At 34.3% G+C, this 20515-nt stretch overlaps 1 protein-coding gene across 1 annotated transcript in view; it reads right to left on the bottom strand.

Annotated features, from left to right (window-relative positions):
- ALMS1 (ALMS1 centrosome and basal body associated protein) overlaps nt 1-20515 on the bottom strand; it is a 215786-nt gene that overhangs the window by 70871 nt on the left and 124400 nt on the right. The window contains exons 13-14 of the mRNA XM_072769843.1: nt 16083-16324; nt 12437-12562 (exon numbers count right to left, since the gene is read on the bottom strand). Of these exons, the coding sequence (XP_072625944.1) occupies nt 12437-12562; nt 16083-16324 (368 nt within the window). The remainder of the gene's footprint in view (nt 1-12436; nt 12563-16082; nt 16325-20515) is intronic.

Here is a 20515-nt window from a genome sequence, read left to right as displayed (position 1 = left end):
CTTCATGACTAATGATGTACAGCACCTTTTAATGTTCTTTTTGGACATTTGTGTATCTTTCTTGGAAAAATGTCTATTCAGATCCCGTGCCCATTTTAAAATTAGACTCTTGTTGTTGAGTTGTAAGAGTTCTTCATACATTCTGAATATTAATCCCTTATCAGATATGATTTGCATTTTGTTATAATTCTGTGAATTATCTTTAGTCTGTTGATAGTTTTTTTGATATGTAAGTTTTAACTTTTCATAAATTCCAATTTTTCTTTTGTTTCCTGTGCTTTTGATAACATATTAGTTTTATAAGAACTTTAACAACCTATTTGATTACCAAACCATGAATAAAATAAATCCTCTTTGTCTTTTCTATTAAACACAGAGAATACAAGTAAATTGGCTTTTGTTTTCATGCTTTTCATCCTAAAATTAACTTCTGACATTTTTGTTCACCTTATAACTACAATTTCTATTTAGACGAATGTTCTGTTAAACTGGATTCAAAGTTCACCACTGGTCACCTTTAGCACTGCTTCATTACTCTTTCTGGAACACTTCATTTTAACCCACCTCTTCAGCTGGGTGAATCTTCAAATTAATTTTTCAAGTAAGTATGACGGTTACCTACGAAGAGACTCATTTTAGACCTAAAGACAGCTGCTGAATGAAAGTAAGGGGCTGGAGAAAACTTTACCAAGCAAATGGATGTCAAAAGAAAGCTGGAGCAGGACTACTTAAATGGACAAACTAGAATTTTTTATTCTTAGATTGTTTTTATCCTGCTTTGGTATTAGGGTAGTACTGGCTTCATGGAATGACTTTGAATGTGTTCCCTCTACTCCATTTTTAAAAGATTTTGATGAAGATTGTCATTAATTATTTTTTTAAATGTTTGGCAGAATTCACCAATGAAACCAGGTAGTCTTGGGCTTTTCTGTGAGGGGAGATTTTTTTTATTCCTAATGTAACTTTCATTCTTGTTATTAGTCTAAGAAATTTCCTACTTCTTGGATTCAAGATTCATGATGCAATCTTGGTAATTTGTGCATTTTTAGGAACTACCTGGTTTTGTTTTCTAAGTTATCTGATTTGTTTGTATATAACTGTTTATAATAATCTGTTTTCAAACTGTATTTCTGTGGTTATCTGCTGTATTATTTTCTCTTCCATTTCTTATCTTGGTTTTTGAGTCTTTCTTTGCTGAGTTGATATAGTTAAAGCTTGTCAATTTTGTTGTTTGGCTTTTCTTTTTTAAAATATGGTCATTACTTTCAATGTTATGCTATTGTTTACTCTGGTCTCTATTTTACTTATTTCTTATTTTTCTTTGTTCTTTCCTTCCTTTACTAAATTGCAGCTACATTTTTTCTTTTTTTCCAGTTTCTTGAGGTGTAATGTTATTTGAACTTTTTCCCTTAATACATTTATGGCATAAATTTCACTCTAACATCTGCTTTTGCAACCTCCCTTAGGTTTTGGAATATTGTCTTTTTCTTTTGTTTTGAGACATACTTTGATTTGCCATTTGATTTATTTGGCTCACTGCTTGTGCAGTAGTGTGTTAATATTTACATATTAAATATTTACATTGTAGATTTTCCAGGTTTATTGTTGATCTTTAGTTTTTTTATCATCATAGTTAGAAAATACACTTGGTATATTTCAGTCTTCTTAAATCTGTAGTATTTGTTACACTGGAATTAAAATATTTTTTTTTGGAATTAAAATTTTAAACTTAATTAAACAGAAAGTATGAAGGCAGAGTATGTTTTCAAGTTCCTGTGCATTTGTGAAAATGTCTCTTTGCTGTCATATTGCTTAACAAATATGTCCTTGGGTCCATAAGTTTTTGAATTATATAATTTCCCCAATAAATACCTATTTTGTTATTTCTTACATTTAGGATCTGGATTTCTGTTTTCTTCCCCAGATTCGAGAAGTTTTCAGCCATTAATTCTTTGAATAAATTTTCTGCTCCCTTTCTCCTCCCTCTGGGAGCCCTATAATGTAATGTGAATGTTATTATGCTTAATAGCATCACTAGGTTCCCCTAGCCTATTCTCGTTGACTTTTTTTCCTATATCCTGTTCAGCTTGATTGCTTTCTATTACTCTGTCTTCTAGCTCACTGATCAATTCTTCTGTGTTCTCTAGTCTACTATGTATTCTCTCCGGTGTATTTTAAATTTCAGTTATTGAGTTCTTCATCAATGATCGATTCCTTTTTATATTTTCTTTGTTGAGGATCTCATTGAGATCTGCCACTCTTTTCTCAAGTCCAGCGAATATCTTTATTACCATTACTTTACATTTTCTATCATGCATACTGCTTATCTCCATTTTGTTTAGCTCTCTTGCTGTGATTTTTTTCTTAAGATTTATTTATTTGTTTATGATAGACAGAGAGAGAGAGAGAGAGAGAGAGAGAGAGAGACAGAGGCAGAGACACAGGAGGAGGGAGAAGCAGGCTCCATGCCGGGAGCCCGACCCGGTACTCGATCCTGGGACTCCAGGATCGTGCCCTGGGCCAAAGGCAGGCATTAAACCGCTAAGCCACCCAGGGATCCCCTCTTGCTGTGATTTTATCCTATTCTTTGATTTGGGACATAGTCCTCTATCTCATTTTTTCTGTGTTTCTCTGTGTTAGAAAAGTCAGCTACATCTCCTGTTCTTCAAAGTAGTGGCCTTATGAAGAAGAGGTCCTGTAGTGCCATGCAATGCAATGTCCCTATTCACCGGAAACTGGGTGCTTCAGGGGTATCTCCTGCATGTGTCCTACTACTGTGGTTAAGCCACGTTTGCCTTTAGTCCAGTCAGCTACAATGGGTCTCTTTGCCTGTAGTGGGTCAGTCTGGGGCTACCTTGTGGTTGAACTGGGTAAGACTAGAGGTTTGTTAGAGCTGTAGTTGCATGGTGCTTTCCCTGTGTTTTCTGAGAGGCTTTTGTTGGTGAGCATTGCCAGATATCTGCTCCCAGGCCACAGCTGAACTCTTATTATGTGTATTTATCTTCATCTCTACTCAGGTCACCTTGGAGTGGTCCTGGTCACTGTTGGGGCTACTTGCACAATGTCTTGCTTCTGGTGACACTTTGGATGGATTCTTGCCAATATGGGTCAGAAGGAGCAAATCTGAATGTGGGGGCAGGGCACACTGTTAGCAAAGCTGGTATGCGCTGGTATGCTTGTGGGAGAAGACCCGGAGCCTTTTGGAGAACTGCCGAGAGCAGTTTGGATGGCACAAACCCACAGGGGTACATGAGAGTGGGGCATCTTATTAACAAAGCTAGGTGAAGAGTGTGCTTCCTCCAGCAAACATGCATGTATCTAGGATTGGGGGTGAGGAAGAGGAAGAAAAATGGCACTGGCTCTTTTGTTCTTGGAGAAATCTACAGATCCTTGTTCCTACTGCACACCTGAGATTAATAAAACCTCCAGGCATTTCTCCCTACTGCTTCTTCTTTTTTTTTTTTCCCCCTACTGCTTCTATACTGTATCTCAGAAGGGCTGTTGTGCTGTTCATTTAAAAGCGGGAACTGAGTTTTCTATTGCCCTCTGGCTATCCCGGATTAGAGCCTGATTATTTTTAAAATTCCTTGTGTTAAGCCACAGTGATTATAAAAACCCAAGAAGTTTTAAGCCAAATGTTATGGGGATTTATCTTCCCTGTGTGGGTCCCCCATGCCTGGTGCCTGGTGTGGGGTCTGCTCCTCTCCCTTCTCCATGCTTGTGGTGTCCCTTCCTCCGACAGTCAGTCTTATGGGTAAGCTTAGCTCCTGGCTGAGTCTTTGCCATTCCTAACATTTTTCATGTGGCTTCTTCTATGATTGGCTGTGGAGAGTCTGCTCTGTGTTTGGGTTATTTCCTGGATTATTTACACTGATGTATTATCTGGTGTATCCGTGGGATGAGGTGAGTAGAAGTCTCCTACTCTGCCATCCTCCTGGAAGGTCCCTGGTCCCTCCCTTCTTAAAAATTGAAATGTAATTCAAATAACATAAAATCCATCAATTTAACAAGTGTACAAATGAGTACTTTTTAGTATATTTATAACCACTACTGCTATTTAATTCCAGGACATTCTTGTCACCCACAAAAAGAAACTCTATACATATATAAGCAATCACTCCATTTCCTTCTCCCCAACAGCTGCTGGCAATCAGTGATCTACTTTTTGTCTATATGGATTTGCTTGTTCTGGACATTTCATATAAATGGTATTATATAATATGTGACCTTTACTACTGGTTTGAATTGTGTAATTCTCTCTTTAAAAGTGTCATTTAAAAATATTTGTCAGTTTTCTTTATGTATTCAGGACGCTGTTGTTAGGTGCATATATATTTATAATTATTTTCCTCATCAATTGACACTTTAATCATTACAAAATGACCTTCATCTTTACTAATAAATCTTAAAGTCTATTGTGTCTAATAACATTCTAGTCTTCTTTGGTTACTGTTTACATGGCATATCCTTTTAGATCCTTTAACTCTCATCAGCTTGTCTTTGAAACTAAAGAAACTTTTTTTTTGTAGAAAGCATACAGTTGGACCATGTCTTTTTATCTACCTTGTCAATCTGCCTTTTTAATGGGAGCATAACTCATTTACATTTAATATAGTAACACATAATGTGTTTAGCTCCTCTGTTTTTGTACTTCTCTAGTACTGTCTTTTTTGTTCTTTGATTCCTCTACTAATAAATATTAAATAAATATTTATTAAATAAATATTACTGTATTAAATAATATTGTGTTAAATAAATATTTACTAGTAGAGCATTTTAATTCCTGTGGTGAGTCTTTTACTATATATTTTTAAGTTATTTTCTTAGTAGTTGTTTGGATATTACCATTCACATTTTAATATAAATTAACAATCTATTTGAATACCAATTTCAACAGTATACAAAAACCTGTCTCCTCCCCTCTTTATGCTATTATTTTCACAAGTTCTATCTTTATACATTTTTGTACAAGGGATTTATTATTGTTTTTACCTATTTGTCTTTAAAGTCGAATGAAAGAAAATAGAATTACAAAGACACATTTATGCTGTTTGTTTTTTTTAATATTTACCTGTGTAGTTATCTTTACCAGTGCTGTTTATTTTTTTTAACATGGATTCAAGTTACTGGTAGTGTCCACTCATTTCATCCTGAAGAATCCCTTTAGTATTTCCCATAGGTCAGTTTGCTAGCAATAAACTATCTGAGAATGTCTTATTTTCTCCTTCATTTTTGAAGGGTAGTTCTGCTAGATACAGACATATTGGTTCATAATTTTTCTTTCAGCTCTTTGAATACATCATTGCAATGTCTTTGGCCTCCAAAGTTTCTGATGAGATATCAGCTATTAATCTTATTGAGAATCCCTTTCCCAAAATGAATTACTTCTCTCTTGCTGGTTTCAACATTATCTTTGTCTTTTAACAGTTTAATTATGATGTGTCTAATTATGGATCTCTTTAAGTTTATCCTGTTTCAGTTTCCTTCAGCTTATCAGATATATAGATTAATAGTAACCATACATTTGGGAAGTTTTTGGTCATTACTTCTCCAAATATTTTTTCAGTCTCATTGTCTCTCCTTCTAAATTCCCATCCTGTTTGTAAAACAGTACTCCTGATGGTATCCCATGGGATTTTGAAATTCTGTGCTTTTGTGTTTTTCATACTGAATAATGTCAATTGGCATATCTTCAAGTTCGCTGATTCTTCTGCCTGCTCAAATCTGATCCTGAGCTTTCCTAGTGAATTTTAAATTCTATTTATTGTGCTTTCCAACTCCCAAATTTCTATTTGGATGTCTTTTTGTAATTAACTTTTCATTGATATTCTCTATTTGGTTAAGACTCTATTTTCATTGATACTATTTGGTTAAGATACTTTTTTCATTGATATTCTCTATTTTGTTAAGACACCATTCTATTTCAGTTATTTTTACTAATTTATTTTTTCAGAGAGTGAGCACGTGAGCAAGCACAGGAGCTGGGGTAGGGGGCAAAGGGAGAGGGAGAAGGAGAGACAGAATCTTAAGCAGGCTCCCCACCCAATGCAGAGACTTATGCTGGGCTTGATCTCATGACCCTGAGAACACAACTTGAGCCAAAATCAAGAGTCGGACCCTTAACTAACTGAACCACTCAGGTACCCTTCTTTAGTTCTTTAGATATGGTTTCATTCAGTTCTTTGAATATTATTTAAAATAGCTAATTAAGTCTTTGTGTAGTGAGTCCAACATCTAGTATTCCCCAGAGACAATTCCTAAACTGCCATTTTCTTGTGTATGAACCACATTTTTTGGTTTTTAATTTTGTAGCTTGTAATTTTTTGTTGAAAAGTTAGCATCCTAAATAACAAGATATGGTAATTTCAGAAATCAGATTCCATCCACTCCTTAAAGTTTGCTGTTCTTGCTTTATGTTGTTTTTTTTTTTTTAAGTAACTTCTTTGAATGTATTTTATAAAATCTACTGAAGTTTCTAATTCAAGTAGTTTAGTGGTCAGTTAATGCCTAAACAAAGATTTCCTTAAACACCTAAGACAAGTAAATCTGGAAGATTAACAAAGGGGCTTTGCCTGCATATCAGGGCATGCCTTCAACTTTCAGCCAGGCAGTTGTCAACTCTGCCTTAGCCTTCCTTTTCTTCTTGCACAGAGACTCAAGCACAACCAGAGATAAAGGGTGTGGCATTTTCGGGTCTTTCCTGAGAATAACATAGGCCTATATGCATGTAAACAGTCTTCTGGAGCCCCAGGAATAGGTCAAAGTTTTTCAATACATCTATGGACATCTTCCGTGGATTTACCTTTAAGCTTTGGGTTAGTCTATTGTTTGCCTCAATTGTTATCTATCATTTCAGCATTATAACATTAAAACACTTGCCTGTAAATGTTCTTGAAAAACACCCCATGTTCACCTACACACAACTACACACATACACACACACACACACACACACTCAGACTTTTAACACTGGATAGCTCTGAGTGAGATTAAATAAAGACAAGTTTCTTGAATGGCATCTTCCAGGGAACTACCAGACAGATCAAATACTGACAATTTGGGGGGAATGAAGTTTGAAACAAGTGTGGCCCTGTTTTACTCCCTCCAGTCCTGGGAAAGCAGGCTGATATTTTTCAAGGTTATTACTGAGCTGAGTATAGAGATGGGACTAGTGGAAGTTAAATGCCACAAAGCTTATTGTTCTTAGCAAGATTTAGCCATTTCTCTTAAATAAATGTTCATTGGGTTGCTATAAACCTTTGGTTAATCTCCAGAGTTTTGGATACATTTTCTGAAGTTTTGCCAATTGTTTTTGTTGCTTCTATCAAGGGGTGAATTCTTAGGTCTTTACTACACCATTTTCTCTGCTGTAACTCCACTTTCTTTAAAAGATCCCAGCTAGTTTTCTCCCCATGGCTTTTTGCAACTATACAGTGATTATTAATGTGTAAGTATTTGAATGTCTATAATGAGTACTGGTATGAGGTATAAAATGACTTACCAAAAAAGACATCTCAGAAATTACTGTCTAATATACATAGGATCTTGTTCTACTTAAGAATGTTAAAAAAAAAAAAAAAAAAAAAAAAAGAATGTTACTAGGCATAATAAGTAAATTCTAACCCATCTCTTTCTGGGGGGCTGTTACCTTTGCCTTGTTTATATTTTACAGATTTCATTAATTCAAATGTTTATTCATTCTCAGTTAAGGAAAAATCTATTTGGTCCAAATATTTGCAACCAGTGGTATATGACTTGCCCTTGGCCCCAAACACTAACTGGATTCTTCTCATTATCTAAAGATGCATGACATATTAATTGACAACAGCTATTAGAACAATTCCTAGGCTTTCATCTAGAGTAGCTCTACTAGTTTAAGAGAGGATTTTCCTATTGTCAACTCCCCCACTCAGAGAACATGAAAACTACAATCTAAAGGGTGAAAAAATATATACAAATATAAATAAATAAATAAATAAATAAATAAATAAATAATCTGGATCTCTGTCTTATCGATATATTCACCAATACATTGATGTACTCTATTTACAGGGACAATTTTTCTCAGGATGCAATGTACAATCCCTGAATTATTTTCACCTCCCATCACTGTCCAATTCTTCTCAAAATTAATGTCTTCAGCCAGATGAAAGACTTAGGGACACAGACATATAGCAGGACACTGGAGGCCTCAAAAAGTATTGAGATATCTGATCAGGTATTTTACTGGTATACACATTCTTTCTGTCTTCTGAACCAGGGATTGAAAGTTAAAAAGTGATCACTTTTTCCTACTGGGGGCTGAGAGTGAAAGAGTGATTAAAGTTTTCTTACTCAATTGTTTTCTATCTGGTAGCCATTAAATGTTTGTGTATATGTTTTTTCCATTAAGAGTATGTGTGTGTGTTTTAAGATTTTATATGTTTATTCGTGAGACACAGAGAGAGAGAGCCAGAAACACAGGCAGAGGGAGAAGCAGGCTCCATGCAGGGAGCCTGACGTGGGACTCGATCCTGGGTCTCCAGGGTCACGCCCTGGGCTGAAGGCGGTGCTAAACCACTGAGCCACCCAGGCTGCCCCATTAAGTGTGTTTTTATTTTATTTTTTGAAGTTTGTTTTTCTCACTTATTTTGCTTAGCATAATACTCTCTAGCTCCATCCATGTTGTTGCAAATGGCAAGATTTCATTCCTTTTTATGGCTAAGTAATGTTCCATTGTGTGTGTGTGTATCAGTTCTTTTCTTTTTAAAAAAAGATTTTATTTATTTGAGAGAGCACAAGTGGGGAGAAGGGCAGAGGGAGAGGGAGGAGCAGACTCCTTGCTGAGCAGGGAGCCCAGCATGGGGCTTCCTCCCAGGACCCCAAGATCATGACTATGCACCCAGGCATCTCTATATCACCTCTTCTTTACCTGTTCATCAATTGATGGACACTTGGGCTGTTTCCCTAATTTGGCTATTGTAGATACAGCTGCTATAAATACCTGGGTGCATGAAACCCTTTAAGTTAGTATTTTTGTATTCTTTGGGTAAATACTGAGTAGTGTGAATGCTGGATCACAGGGCAGTTGTATTTTTTACCAGTATACTTGTTTCCTTTATTTAAACTCTCATTTATTTCCCAAAAGCTCTCTCTGCTACACGGAACCTCAGAATCTAACAGGTGTCTTGGAATTCTTCCTCCTGGGGTTCTCAGATGATCTGTGATCTTCAGTATTTTTAACTTTTTGATGAAGCTCCATTCAGCTTACCAAAGTGGCTGCACCAGTTTGCATTCCCACCAAAGTGCTTCCCTTTCTCTACATCTTCACCAACATCTGTTGTTTTCTGAGTTGCTAATTTTAGCCATTCTGACAGGTGTGAGGTGGTATCTCATTATGGTTTTGATTTGTATTTCCCTGATGCCGAGTAATGTGGAGCATTTTTTCATAGGTCTGTTGGCCATTTGTATGCCTCCTTGGGAAAAAAATGCCTTTTCATGTCATCTCAAGCTATGCTCAATTTTATGTTTCCCAAATGTGTGTTTTTCCTTCAATCCAGGGTCAGAAAACCCACAGTTCCTTGGCTTTAATTCCACCTATACCATATCCTATCTCTTTGCCATTTCATTCCTTCAAGGAGCCTTCACTGGTACCCTCTGTTCCAGATTAAGTATCTCTCCTATATGCCCCCATACCCTTTTTTACTTCCCTCATCACAGCATGTACTGTAATTGCCTGTTTATCTGTCTTTTACTCCATTAGACCATAAGCTTCCAGAAAGTACTCATATCTCTAATTCACAGTTGTAACCCAAGGACCAACCACCAAGCTAAACACAGAGTAGGTTTTTCTTGTGTTGTTATTTTAGCTATTCTGACAAAGTGTGATCTCTCATTATAGTTTTGATTTGTATTTCCCTGATGATTAGTGATGTTGAGCATCTTTTCATATATCTGTTGACCACCTGCATTTACTTCTTTGAAAAAATGTCTATTCATGTCTTTTGCCCAATTTAATTGGGACTATTCATTTTTGGAGTGTTGTTTTATGAGTTCTTTATATATTTCTGATACTAACCCTTTATCAGATATGTCATTTGCAAATATCTTCTTCTGTTCCATAGGTCGCCTTTTAGTTTTGGTGATTTGATTCCCTCCCTGTGCAGAAGTTTTTTTATTTTGATATAGTCCTAATAACTTATTTTTTATTTTGCTTCCCTTGCTTCAGAACACATATACAGAGAGAAGGTGGTATGGCTGATGTGAAAAAAATTACTGTCTATGTTCCCTTTTAGGATTTCTAGGTTTTTATGTCTCACATTTAGGTCTTTAACCTATTTTGAATTTATTTTTGTATATGGTTTAAGAAAGTGTTCAGTTTCATTCTTTTGCATGTTGTTGCCCAGTGTACCCAACATCATTTATTGAAAAGATTGTCTTTCTCTCATTGGATATTCTTTCCTGCTTTGTCAAAGATTAAGTGACCACGTAATTAAGGGTTCATTTCTGGGTTTTCTATTTTGTTCCATTGATTTCTGTGGCTATTTTTGTGCCAATACCATACTGTTTTGATTTTTATAGCTTTGTAATATAACTTGAAGTCTGGAATTGTGATGTGTCTTTTTCTTTTGCAAGGTTGCTTTGGCTATTTTGGGTTTTTTTTGTGGTTCCATACAAGTTTTCAGCTTTGGGTAGTATAGACATTTTAATAACATTTATTCTTCCAATCCATGAGCATGGAACAGCTTTCCATTTCTTTGTGTCATCTTCAATTTCTTTCACTGGTGTTTTATATTTTTCAGAGTACAAGTCTTTCAACTCTTTGGTTAGGTTGATTCCAAGGTATCTTATTGTTTTAGTGAAAGTTTTGCTTCTTTGCCAATTTGGATGGTTTTTATGTCTTTTAGTTGTCTGATTGCTGTGGCTAGGACTTCCAGTACTATGCTGAATTAAATTGGGGAGAGTGGGACATCCCTATCTTGTTTCTGACCCCAGAGGAAAAGCTTTTCCCCATTTAGGATGATCTTAGCTGTGGGTTTTTTAATGTCCTTTATTATGTTGAGGTATATTCCCTCTAAACCCACTTTGTTTTTAACATGAATGGATGCTGTACATTATCAAATGTTTTCTCTACATCTATTGAAAATGATCACATCGTTCTGTTGTTTTCTTAATGTGCTGCATCTCACTGATTCATTTGTAAATACTGAACCACTTTTGCAACCCAGTAATAAATCCCCATTAATTTGTTTTTAAAATCATAGCCTTGCACATAGTGGATATTTATTTTAGTTCCTGGTTATAGACTTAATAATTAATTCTAGAATTGAGCATTTTTATGGTTCTTTTTTTTTTTTTTTTTTTCCAGTAGCATCCTAGTGGGGAATTAGAAGCAGTTATACCAGGCACTCTTAGTTATTACCATTAGATACTTGTCTGGTCCTCTTAAAGTTAAAAAAAAAATCTGCCTAAAACTAGGTAAAATTTGTTGTTTGTGTGCAATTTCTACACATATAAAGATGTCTATTGACAAATAATGAAAAATAAATTCATATCTAAACTGAACCAAGTCGTCTCTTGTGGACCACTCAAAATGTTATCCCAAAAATCAAAACCTGACACCATACCAACTCAGTATTCTTATCTTAAAATCCCCACAGGAAATATTTATTCAGTTCCTGTATGGGGTGCTATATCATTTTCTAAATCTGCACTTCTCCTGTGGTGATCTCATAGGGTGCGGTGGGATATTTAAAAATTCTAAGGAAACAACAGTGATAATTGGTATCTATTATACAGTATACAAGCTACTAGCTCAGAGTAGTTTAAAGTTTCAATATGAGATAATGCCACATTCAAAGCTTCTGTATCTTTGCAAAGCTAGATTTTTGACAGTTTCTACAGTAAAAGCTGCAAATAACTGCGGTTGTGTAAAATTTCATCTCAGAGTTTGAGAAGTGCTTTAACACCTGCACAGATCTCATTAGTAAGTAACTATGGTTAGTTATGAACAAAGTAAGATATTTTCTTTCAAAACCCAAAACTAAAAGCATTAAGTTGTTAGATCAAAACAATAAGTATTTATATCTTAATAACTTACAGCTGTTTGAAAAAACACTTCTTGTGTTTTTATGTATTCTACATAATGAGGAGAAAAAACTCCATAGGCACTGTGAACAGAAAAAACTTGGAAACCTTTGTCTAAAATGGAGTCCACTAATCTAAACCATTATCCATATAATTTTCTTCATTAAATACTTATTAAATGTTTACATATACATAATACATCTTGCCAAAAAACTCACTTTTCTGAACCAGAGACTGAGGCATGAGTGGATCCATACTTTACTGAAGGATTAAATATCACTGAGCTTTTATTATGTCCTTCTAGAATCAACCAGCCAATTCACAAATAAAATTTCAAAAAATAAAATTCTGAATAATTTATGCAGAGTACCTGAGTGTGAGCTCTCAACGGTAGTGTCTGATTTGGAATCCAAAGATGGAGGAATTTGTCTTAATTCTGGAACATAGTACATCTTTGTACTACCAGGAGGTTTATACGGCAACAGTGAAGGCTGGGCTAAGGAGATAAAAATCAGAACAATTAATAATAAAACATTTATTAATTCACTAAATAAATATTGAGTGCCTTTCATGTGCCAAGCAATGTGTAAGATTCTTGGAATATATCAGGGTGCCTGGCTGATTGAATTAGAAGAACATGTAACTTGATCTTGGCGTTGTAAGTTCGAGCTATTGGAAATGTGGAGATTACTTAAATAAATAAATAAATAAATAAATAAATAAATAAATAAATAAACTTCGAAATAAAAAAAAAAAAGATTCTTGGGATATATCAGTGAACTAAAATAGAAAAATATCCCTGCCTTTAAGAAGAGCTAGCATTCTAGAGGAAGGAGGTATACAGGAAACAACTAACATATTAAATGAATAAATTAGTATTTTAATAAGTCACAATTATATGAAAAAGACAATTAGAATGTGCTGAGGGGTATTAGTAAAACTATTGGAGAAATCGGGGCAGGATGCCATTTAAACAGATGGTAGGGTAGGCCTCACTGAGGTGAGTTTTTTAGCAATCTATTCCATGCTAATATATATTTCTACACACCAGCAAAAACCGCATAGGAAAAAATACCGTTTACAATGTCATGAAACAAATAAAAAATATATCAAATACCTAATGAGTACATGTAAGGAAAGATTTCTTTACTGAAAACTGCAAAATGTTGATGAGTAAAATTAAAAAAAATAGAAAAATGGATATATCATACTTAGAAGTTAAAATACTCAATTATGTAGACATGCTAATTATCCTCAATATTAAAAAAAAAGAAATACATAAAAGTAAAAAAGATAGTCTTACCACTCGAAGATAACTATTATTAATATTTTAATATATTTCCTATGTGTCCTTTCCCTCTGGCTTATGTGTTTACATAGCTGTCTACATATGCTATGTATAGTATGGAATTCAGTGTTTCTACTTTGCATTTATAACAAAACATTCATTTTATTTCCTGTCTTTACATTTTATAGGGCTTTACTATAGATTAAATGTATTTAACCCTTCTCATAATGTTGAAAATTTAAAGCAGAGTTAAATTTTCAATTATAAAGAATTCAGTGAATAAAGATTTTCCTGTTTATAGCATATCCATTTTCCCTGCTGCCCCACCTCAGGTAAATTCTCTGACTAGAGAGTGAAAAAAATATATCATTTATAGTTTGTTTTAAAAAATACTAGCTGCTAAAATATTTTCTAAAATGTCTGTTTCAAAGTAGTAAGTGTATACAAGGGGAAATTTTAAACAACAAAAAAAATAGGGTGCAGCCTTCAGTTCTTTTTGGTCATATAGTAGTCATTGTTAGAATATTGATTTATTAATTTTCTTCCTCTACCAGTTGTATATTAAGCTTGATAGTATTGGTTAAATTTACCACTTAATTGAAAGGCTGCAAAAAAAAAACAATAATAATTGAGCAGAATTACAATGGACCCACAGAGCAAGAATGGCTGACATATAGAAATAGAGAATTCTGAAACAGATAAATGGCTTTTCAAAATTCTTTACAACTTTATGTTTAGATGCAATACTAAAGTTACTTTGGACTGACTCCTATGGGGGAAGAAGTGACTACACAGCAAATACTATTCTTGGGAAAGGAAAAAAAGAAGACTAGAGAAAGAAAACAACTATAAAATTTATAAACTTTTGAAAAATTTATAAAACTTTTGAAATAGAACCAAATATATACATATAGTATATTAGTCTGAATTTGTTAATTCTGAGTATTGAACAGTCATGTGTTTAACTTACTATTCTTTGTTAGTTAAAATGTTTTCATACAAAAAAAATCACAAAATTTTACTTTTTAATACACAGTATTAAAAATAATATTTTGGGGTACATCTGGGTGGCTCAGTGGTTGAGCAGCTGCCTTTGGCTCAGGGCATGATCCTGGAGTCCGGGATCAAGTCCCACATCGGGCTCCCTGCATGGAGCCTGCTTCTCCCTCTGCCTACGTCTCTGCCTCTTTCTCTCTGTGTCTCTCATGAATAAATAAATAAAATCTTAAAAAATAATAATAATATTTTGGGACATCTGGGTGGCATCAGAACAAGGCATATAAAACAGCCCAACTCCAAATGACCAACAAAACCCCTGAGTGAAAAAAGGCAAACGTCTGTTTTCACAAAGCACTGAGATTTTTGAGGTGGTTTTACAGTATCAGTATGGCACTAGGTAACTGACATATAAAGATGTTCTTTGTGATACTTGTGAACTTTAGATTTGGGTTTTTTTAATTTCACCATAAAAATGTATAAGAATTATAACCATCTTAACATACAAATGTATTCGTTTAAATTAAATTCATTCAGGGGATGCCTGGGTGGCTCAGCGGTTTAGCGACTGCCTTCGGTCCAGGGTGTGGTCCTGGAGTCCCAGGATCGAGTCCCACATCGGGTTCCCTGCATGGAGTCTACTTCTCCCTCTGCCTGTGTCTCTGCCTCTCTCTCTGTGTGTCTCTCATGAATAAATAAATAAAATCTTAAAAAAAAAAAGGATAAACAAATAAACTAATTAAATTCAGTCAAAGTTAAATGCTGAACCAAGAAATTTTCTTTATATATGTAGGTATATCCCGTCTTTACCTAAAGACAGATAACCTTTTTTTGCATAAGGAGGAAAACTGAAAATAATATTTTGAGTAGACTTGTGCAAACTATTAAATTCTTTAAAATTAGTAATTTAAAGTTCCCACTCTCATTTGAGGAAGGAATGGGAACTTAATTATTAATTTTCCTGTTACTGTTCTGAAAAAGAAAATAACATGCTCTATTTTGAATGTTACATAGTATAAGCACAATTGAAATACAACTGTCACAATAGCATAGGAACACTCTAAATGTAGATCTTAGGGTAGAGACTGCTAGTTATTCATAAAAATCTACTTCTTTATTCTTAAAATCACAGCTAAACCATTTCCTAGCTAATAGAAAGTGATCTGAACCACTTCTAGGCCTAGCACGTGTGCTTCTCTATACTTTTTTTTGTCCCTTCTAGTTGACTGTGATGGTGAATCGGAAGTAATTGTGGATTCTGTGTTCTGAAGACAGGAGAGCTTCAGTCTGCCTGGGTCCTTGGGTCATGGTTTTATAAGCAAGAAACAGACTGGTATCATGTTTGCACAATTACATAATTTTGCATCTATTTCTTACAATATGTAACATTTAATATAATACAAGATAACAATAATTCACCTGCCCACCTAAAACCAGACCTCCATAGTCTTTAAGTTTTCAAGAACTAATTCATTAAGTATTATAAGATAAAAATAGGTCAAACACAAGCATGAGTTCCACATAAATTGTTAACTCCACTAGAAATTAAATAAAAAACATGATCACATTCCTTTCTTAGCTATGTATACAAAAACATAGATAGAATCATGTGGATCCTAATGTTTAAAATTAAAATTAGGTTTTCTGACTAGAAAGACCTCCTCACAAATTTCTGAGATCATTACATATAAAAGTTGGTAATATGATCTAAAATGTAATCACATTCTCTCACCATCTGTGCCATGAGGATGAGTAATCTGCTGGACTGAAGATGATGAGGCAAACTTCACAGGACCTTTGCCCAGCTTCTGGGTACTGGGCTCTGAAATTGCAAGTCCACGATCTTTGGTATTAATAAAAATCTCAGATGAAAACATGGTTTTTCCTGGACTTTCTGTTGTTATCTGAGTGACTGCATCAGATGACAATTTTCCAGGGAAGGCAGAAAATGGGGCCTTAATCCCCTCTGATGATCTGAACAAAAAAGAAAAAAGACACAACAGGTCATATCCATGGCTTATCAAATACTGTAATCTCTTTCCAAAGGTAGCTTCAAGGAATATTTTGTGGAGATACATCAATCTCAAATGGTTATTTCTGCAGTACCCTTTGCTATCTTAAATACTTATTATACTGCAATCATGCAGGAGTTTATTCATTTTAAAATCTACTTGAAATTTCAATTCAGAATGTTAGTATAAATTTTGCTGAGGAAATGGTACTTTTCAGTTGGAAGTAAAAAATATAATCATTTTTAAGAAACTACTAGAAGCCTACTATAAATTAAGGGACTATGCTAAATGCATAGAGTGTACAAAAGTAGATAAGAAATGAAGACTTGCCTCAAAAAGTTGTCAGTGGGAAGAACCAGAGGTTTGTAAGACTATAATCATATATTAAGATTTCAGACGATAGTAAAACAGAATAAATGATTGAATAAATAAAAAATGAAAGGAGACAAATCTTGTTTACAAAAGAATTCCAAAAAATATGTGATAACTCCCCATTCAAGGAGGTGAAGATTAATCCCTTTTCCCTTGAGTATGGGCTGGACTTTTTAACTAGATTCCAAAGAACAGAGAAATAAAGAGGGATAAATAGTAACGTTACAGTGGAGAAACATAGCAAACACTATATTATTCAAGTGATGAAGGTTCACATCACCAATGTTGTCATGTGGATGTCACATAATCTCTGCTATGATATAAAGAGGTGGGGATTTCCTTTTTATGATATTCTTTGCCAAAATCCATAATTCCAGTCAGTCACGAGAAAAACATCAGTCAAACCCAGACTGAGGGACATTCAACAGAATATCTGACCAATATTCCTCAAAACTGTCAAAATCATGAAAAACAAGGAAGGAATGAGGAATTAACTATCACTGATAAGAGGATATTAAAGAGACCTGACAGCTAACTAAAGGGAATGGTGATATATATTGGGTCTTGGAACAAAAAAAAGGCTATTGGTGTAAAAAATGTGAAACATAAATAAAATCTGGAGTGTAATTAATAGTAACATACAGATGTTGGCTTCTTAATTTTGACAAATGTACACTATGGTAATGTAGATGTTAACAGGACAAGCAGGGAGATGGGTATAGGGAACTGTATTATTTTTGTATCTTTTCTGTAGATCTAAAATTACTCAAAAATAAGAAGTTACTGAGGTATCTGGATGGCTCAGTTATTTAAGCATGTGACTCAATTCGGGCTCAGGTCATAGGCTTGAACTTTGCTTGAGATTCTCTCTCTCTCTCTCCATCTGCCCCTCCCCCTGCTCACACACTTACTCTCTCTCAAATAAATAAAATAAATAAAAATAAAATATAATAAAAGGTTATTTTTTAAATAGAGTAACATTATTTTAGATTAACAGTTATATCATAAAACAGAAGAACTTTTGAATTTCTACCCTCTGCCTACTATTAACTAACTAAAAAAGACAATTAGGAGAAAAGAAGATAGACCATCTCCTTTATGAATATGAAAGCAAGAATCCTAAACAAAATCCAAAACGAAATGTTGTATGTATGTGAATTCCTACCAAGATGGTTTACTCCTGGAATGCAAGGTGAGTTAACACTCAAAAGTCAATCAATATGATTCACTATACCAATAAAATAAAGGAGAAAACATATTAAGCATAGTCAAATAAAGCATTTGATAAAACTCAGTAATTACGTAGATGAAAACTCACAGCAATGGGAAACCACAAAAAACTTTACAGTGACCATCCATCTTATTTATACTGAAACACAGAAAATGTTCACTGTGAGATTAGTAACAAAATAAGGATGCCAATTCTTACCATTTCTGTTCAACTTTAGTTAAGGTCTTAAATGGTATTTAGCAGTCAGGAAAAAGAAACAAGAGGTAAAAAAAAAAAAAAAAAAAAAAAAAAAAAAAAAGAAACAAGAGGTAGAAAGGTAGAAATATTGTCCTGTTCATATTTGATATAATTAAGTACAAAGAAAATCCAAAACAATCTAAACATAGCTCATTAGAATATAAATAAGTTTTTAGGAAACTTGCCAGATATGATATAAAATTTTTTAAAAATCCACTACCTTTTTTTGGCTAAAAATATGCCATTTATAATATGATCACAAACATCAAATACCTAATAGTAAATGTAATAAAAAATGTAAGAACTCTAAGTAGGAAGCTAGTAATCATTAAAATTAAAGGTAATCTCAATAGGACTTCCACTTCCAGGTAGGAGGTAGTACGTCACCATAGGTCATCATCATTCCTGCTGCAACAAGCAAATAAAATTAAATAAATTATAAAAATCAGAGTTAAAAGAAATTACAGAGCTATGGAAGCAATGAAGAAACAGTATCATCTAATATGCTAGAGAGGGGCATTTTGGAGATTATGGTCAGGGACTGAGTGTAGGCAGACATACACCACTGGGAAAGAGAAATCACCAGAGCTTTTGATGAAATCATGGGCTGACATGATGGAGTGAAATCTAGCAGAATGCCAAGCCAATTCTCCCCACAGGACATTTTCTTAGTATCAGGACAGTATAGGAGAATGAAGAACTGAGTCGGAAAAGCAGAGTGAAGTCTCCTTCACAATTCATGGCACTGATAACAAATCAAGTCCCATTAGACAGAGGGGCCCATAACCTCAGGTCTCCTCCTCAAGACATTTACCAAATTTTGAAACTCAATGAGGGAGAAAGCCAAAAAAAAAAAAAAGGCAGGAAGCTAAATAACTACTGCCTGAGGGAGAAAACTTTTAAAGCAGAGGACATACTCCAGACTCACAATAAAAAAAAAAACCCAGTAGTGCCATCCCCAAGAAGCACTTGGGCTGAGCCAGGAAAAGTGAAATCACTTGCAATATTTGAGTCCTTATGCAACAAATTTCCATTAAGAAAGTATAACTATAGTGAATACATACTTGGGCTCCTCTTACATTTGCCATACTTTTTTTTTCTGATACTTTTTTCCCCCTTTTAAAAAAAATTTTAAATTATTCTAAAGCTGCAAGGGCTGAGAGCTGAAAGAGCTGAACTCAAATATCTGAAAGACTAAACTGAATATCTCACTGTATTTACTTACTGAAGAATCCAAGATCTGTCAGGCTTAAAGCAAAAATCCAGGGAGGCCACAAATCAGAAAAAATCAGAAGTTTAATTAATTAGTTCACTACAGCTCCACTCTATTGCTGACCTACTAAAATTCCTGACATGACTGAAGTGATCAGCTACTTTATATGATTAACTGAGGAAAGGGCAAATCCTCTGGTTGGAAAATAACAGCATCCTCAGTCCCTATGATTTTTTTAAATTTACAATATCCAGTACATAATCAAAAATTACAAAATTTGTCAAGCAGAAAAAAGTAAAAGTTGAGAGAAAAAACAGACAAGAAAATTGTTTTACAGAGAATTCAGATATTGGAATTAGTGCAGAAAGGACTTGAAAATGATTGTGAATATATTAAGAGATCAAAATATGGGAGATAATAGATAAAAACAAAGGGAATCTCAATAAAAATGAGAATCTACTTTTTGCAATCAATGCAGGAAAAAAAAAAGAAAGAACAAATCCCAGTAGACCTCAGGAAATACTAATGATTTTTTAGGCTCACATAAAACAATCTAACATAGTACAGAACTATAGGAAAGAATGAAGGCACCTAAAATCTGTGTCTGTGTGTATATGTATGTGTGGATAATATACATTCAAGGAGTGTGTATAATATACACAGATACATATATACACATACACAAATACCTTTTTATATATACTTGTATATTCTATATTTCATATGAAATGAAATAAATAGGCAACCACAAATGAAATAAATAGGCAACAACAATGTCTTGTGGTGATTTATAAAAAGGTAGAAAATAAATACATTCACAAAAGCAGGAGCAGGCAAATGGAGCTAAACTATTCTAAGAGTCTTCATTGTTTGGGACACCTGGGTGGCTCAGTCAGTTGAGTGGCCAACTCTTGATTTCAGCTCAGGTCATGATCTTAGGGTTGTGAGATCAAGCTCTGAATTGGGGTCCATGCTGAGCAAAGGAGCCTGCTTAAGATTCTCTCTCTCCCTCTCCCTCTATCTTCTCCACCTGGGTTCAGGCACATTCTCTCTCCCTAAATAAAAAATAATAAATAAATAAGTCTTCATTGCTCATAAAG

This window comes from Canis lupus, chromosome 12, assembly GCF_048164855.1.
Source record: "Canis lupus baileyi chromosome 12, mCanLup2.hap1, whole genome shotgun sequence".
Lineage (NCBI taxonomy): Eukaryota > Metazoa > Chordata > Mammalia > Carnivora > Canidae > Canis > Canis lupus.
Note: the sequence above shows the minus strand (reverse complement) of the source record. Positions and strands in the feature narration are given on the sequence as shown.